Raw genomic sequence first — 4,394 nt, 5'->3', positions numbered from 1 at the left:
AGCAGGAATTAGTGCAGTTTGGAATTGCAGAGGGAGGATCTTCAGGAATACTCACAGAGCGGGAACGGGAGCGCTTCCGGTGATGTTTCTTGGATTTCTTCGAATGCTTCTTGGTCTTGGAGTGGTGGTGTTGACACTCGTGCTGTGGGCAAGGCAAGGAGGGGTGAGCTCAGAATTCCAGCAGGGATTGGGCTTGGAAAAACCCTAAAATCCCAGCCTGTTCCACCATGGGTAAGGACAACTTCCCTGGAGCAGGGTGCTCCAACCCGGCCGTGGACAATTCCAGGGACGGGGCAGCACAACCTCACCAGCTCTTACAGGACATCCCAAAAAACTGATGGGATCTTTCTCACCCACAGAAGTTGGGAAAGGCTAAAAACTCCATAATCAGCATTTAATGACAGCACCACCTCATCACTGCCCACAGGACATCCCAAAAAACTGATGGAATGTTCCTCCTCATCCACAAAAGCTGGGAAAGGTTAAACGCTCCATAAAATCAGCATTTAATGGCAGCTCATCAGCTCCTACAGGACATCCCAAAAAATTGATGTTTTTCCTGATCCACAAAAGCTGGGAAAGGTTAAAAGCTCCACAATCAGCATTTAGTATCAAAATCCCTAAAAATGGGCACTGTTGCCATGTTGGAGCTGCCATAAAAGCAGCCAGGAGCAAGGGAAAACACACGGATCTGTTCCCTGGATCCAAGTTAAGCCTGGCCTAAACCCACCCCTTGCTCTGCCTAACTGGAAACTATAAAATGAGAAGGTAAAATGTCAGTTAAAATTCTTCCAAACTGCAGGAAATGGAACAAAACCTCCAAGAGTGAGAGCTGAAAAATCAAATTCCCTTCAATCCTTCCCCTTCCCACCCAATTTAGGAGGAAAAGGAATTTTTGTTGTCTGCTGTCGAATGATTTTAAAAATCAAGGAATAATTACCTCAAGTACGTGTAAGAAATCCTTAAATATCCTTTTCCTTTCAGATTCCAGGGTGATGTCCTCAAATGCTGGTTCCTTCACAAATCTGTCTCTGATCTGTCAGGAAAATAATTCTATTAATGATACTCAAAATAATTTAATGATTGATTTGTTAAAATACTAGAAAAGAATAAATAGAATATAATAATAAAATATAATATCATCATAATAATGGCAATAACAGTAAGAAATAATAAAACCAGTAAGGAGTAACAAGAAAAGAGTAAGAAAAATAAAAATAAGAAAAATAATAAGGCATAATAAAAGTAATAAGGCATAATAAAAATAAGAAAAATAATAAAGAATAATAAAAATAAGAAAATAAGAAAAAAGAAAAATAAGAGAAATTAAGGAAAAGAAAAATAAAAATAAGAAAAATAAGAAAACTAAAATCTGCAAGAAATAAAACCAGTAAAAAATAAAAACAGTAAAAATAACAGAAATAATACAAATAATAAGAAAAAATAAAAATGAATAGTAAAAATAATAAGAGATGATAAAAAAGAAAGATAAAAACAATAAGAAAAATGAAAAAAATGAAGATAATAATAATTTTTAAAACAGTAAGAATTTAATAAAAATAGATTTATTTTCACCAGTTGAAAAAGCCCCTGAACTGGTACGAGGCTAAACTCTTTTAATCCCAGATTTCCAAGCAAATCCCAAATTTCCAGTGTTTGGGGAAGCTCTAACTCATGGAAACATGGAGAATCCCACTGTTTTTCCTGCACATTCCATTTAAGCATAAAAATCCCCAAATATTTCTAGAAATTGTCCTTGGAAAGGTTTTCCAGGTTATTTTATCCTGGACAACGTTTACACTTTTAAATAATTTCAATGAATTTTGGGAGCTTTGTAGGATTATTCGGGTTTTTTTTCCATTTGCTTTAGGAATTCTTTCATTTCAAATTGTAATCAAAGGGATCAGGATGAATTTCTCCCCATGCAACTCCAAATTTTCCTGAAAAAACCACAGGATTTTATGGGATTTTGACGTCCCATAAGCAGAACCAGGAAGAGCTTGGAAACCACGGCGTTTGAAGGGATTCCCTTTGGGAATCTGGGAATTCTTTCCCAGGGAATTGCCATGCTTACATCCTCCCAGACAGCATCCAGCTCGATGGGGGGGGTGGCTTGTTTCAACATGCTCTTGAAGGCTGATTCCTTCCTCTTCATCTTCCGGGCTTCCTCCTTTTCCCGCTCCCTTTCCCGCGCTTCCGCCTTTTCCAGCAGCTGCGGGAAGCGAAAGGAACGAGGGATTGGAAAGCAGAAGGAAAATCATTCAGTTTCTTGGGGTTTTCGGGACAGTTCACCCTCAGAGTTGTGTCTCAGTCACATGGAAATGACAAGGAAATTAAGTACAGGTAAATGCATTAATTATTAAATCGAAGTTGTTATAATAAATGATTATTTTATCGCAGATTAATCAATTCTTTATTTTCCAAGCATGGAATTGCTGCTCCTGAGAATCCAATTATGCAAAATTATAGCAACGCACAAATCGGGGGAAATCTTATGCACAAACAGGAGAACATCATTAAATTCCTATCCCAGAATTCCTCAAGTCTGGGAACGTTGATGGCTTGGATTAAGGTTTATTTTTATTTTGGCAACTGGAATCAGTTAAATAACTCTAAATAACAGAATATTCCTCAACTATTATGGAATTACTTAGAAAATAAACCCTAATTCCTGTCTGGAGAAGGGATTTCCCATCCTAATTATCCAGATATCCCAATTAATTAATGAATGTATTAATTAATACTTACACTGTTGAAAGCCAGCTTGATGTTCCCTGCATCCAAAGTGGTGGCTCTTTTAGTGGAGCTGATGACAGTGACAAAATCCTCAAAGGAAGTGTTCACTTCCACCACAAATCCTTTATCCTGGAAAAAAGTGGCTCCTTTGGCATGAGGGAACTCAGGAATTCCCTCAATTCCCACAAGGAAATCCCAGCTCCCTGGGATGGGAAATGTGGAGTTCAAGGAGGAGCCAGGTAAACCTCACCTTTAAGATGTCTTTAATTATCTTCTTCTCATCGTGGTAACGAGCTTTCAAGTCCTCCACATAAAACTTGAACAGGTCAAGCGCAGTTGATCCTGAGGGAGGGTTTAGTTAAGCCACAGGTCAGGTTTAACCAAAGAGCTGCATTTTTAGGTTTTAAAAAATAGGAGTAAGTGCCCTGTCCTGCCCCAAATCCCAGGTTTTCCCTTCCTTACCAGGCTGGCCGAGCATGCTGGTGAACCTGATGTCGGAGCTGATGGCTGGATACAATTCCATCCAGGAGGACATGGAATGTAACTGGCCGTGCTCATGCAGCTCATCCAAAAACAGCTGGAAAACACGAGGAAAATGGGAATCTGGAGTCATTCCTCATGCTTCTCCTTGGTACCAGCTGGGATGGATTGTCTTGGTAACTGGAATTCCAGTTTTGTTCCAATAGCATTGAAAAATCACATTTTATGTTGTTCTTCCTGCTTTTCTCCACCATCTACAACATTCCAGCTGCATCTCCTTCCCATCCAGGCCTATTCCCTGTCACTTTTCCACCTTTCTGGCCTAACACAGCAGAGAAAATGCTACAACCCAACACCTGAGGCTTTAAACCCCCCTTTAATCAACCCTCAGAAATAAAAAACCCCACGCGGAATATCCCATGATATTCCATGACATGTTTAAGACAGAACCCCAAATTCCACCAACCTGAAAAGACTCCCTGTTTTTACGCTGCCTCCTCCTTTCCCTCAGCAAACTTTTCTGCTTCTCCTCCTCCTCCTCTTTTTCCAAGGCCCTGATATGTTCCTCAAAACAGATCAGGGCATCCTCCTTATCCATGTCTAGCAAGAAAACAGGGGAAAAAAGGGGAAAAAAGATCAGGTTATTCCTTCCCACTCAGGAAGAAACCCTCCTTCCCAAAGAATCCCAGAGCCCATGGACATACTCTGGAGCTCCTCATCCTCAGCAAAGGTGGGGTTGTCCATGAGGTACTGCTGAGCCTCTGACCAGGTGGTGCAGTAGGTGACATTGGCCATGTTATCCAGGATGTTCTTCAGAGCTTCCCAGTTCCTCTTCCGGAGTTGCTTGGCTTGTTCCTGAGGGGAAAAGTTTTTTTGGGGGGTTCAGTTTGAGGTGGTTTGGACAGAAGTACAAGATACCAAGTGTGTTCTCCAAGAAAACGTAGAATTCAACTTTAATTTATATAAAATCATGGAATTCTAGAGTGGTTTGGGTTGGAAGGGACATTAAAACTCATCCCATTCCAACCTCCTGCCCTGGACAGGGACCAGGTTGCTCCAAGCCCCATCCAACCTGGCCTTGGACACAGAACAACACAGTTTTTCCGTATCATTATTGCTTCATTAATTTAGCAGGAAAGTCACCATGGAATTTATTTAAATCCCTCTAAAAATTCAAC

The 4,394-nt window shown here is 40.3% G+C and overlaps 1 protein-coding gene across 1 annotated transcript in view; it reads right to left on the bottom strand.

Annotated features, from left to right (window-relative positions):
* The window catches only part of PRPF40A (pre-mRNA processing factor 40 homolog A), a 9,579-nt gene that overhangs the window by 2,345 nt on the left and 2,840 nt on the right, over window positions 1–4,394 (bottom strand). The window contains exons 6-13 of the mRNA XM_017736046.1: window positions 3,921–4,071; window positions 3,683–3,816; window positions 3,199–3,313; window positions 2,987–3,078; window positions 2,749–2,865; window positions 2,075–2,212; window positions 941–1,036; window positions 56–142 (exon numbers count right to left, since the gene is read on the bottom strand). Coding sequence (XP_017591535.1) covers window positions 56–142; window positions 941–1,036; window positions 2,075–2,212; window positions 2,749–2,865; window positions 2,987–3,078; window positions 3,199–3,313; window positions 3,683–3,816; window positions 3,921–4,071 — 930 coding nt within the window. The remainder of the gene's footprint in view (window positions 1–55; window positions 143–940; window positions 1,037–2,074; window positions 2,213–2,748; window positions 2,866–2,986; window positions 3,079–3,198; window positions 3,314–3,682; window positions 3,817–3,920; window positions 4,072–4,394) is intronic.

Source organism: Corvus brachyrhynchos, unplaced genomic scaffold (genome assembly GCF_000691975.1).
Source record: "Corvus brachyrhynchos isolate BGI_N302 unplaced genomic scaffold, ASM69197v1 scaffold45, whole genome shotgun sequence".
In the NCBI taxonomy this organism is placed as follows: Eukaryota; Metazoa; Chordata; class Aves; order Passeriformes; family Corvidae; genus Corvus; species Corvus brachyrhynchos.
This window is presented reverse-complemented; position numbering and strand designations above follow the sequence as displayed.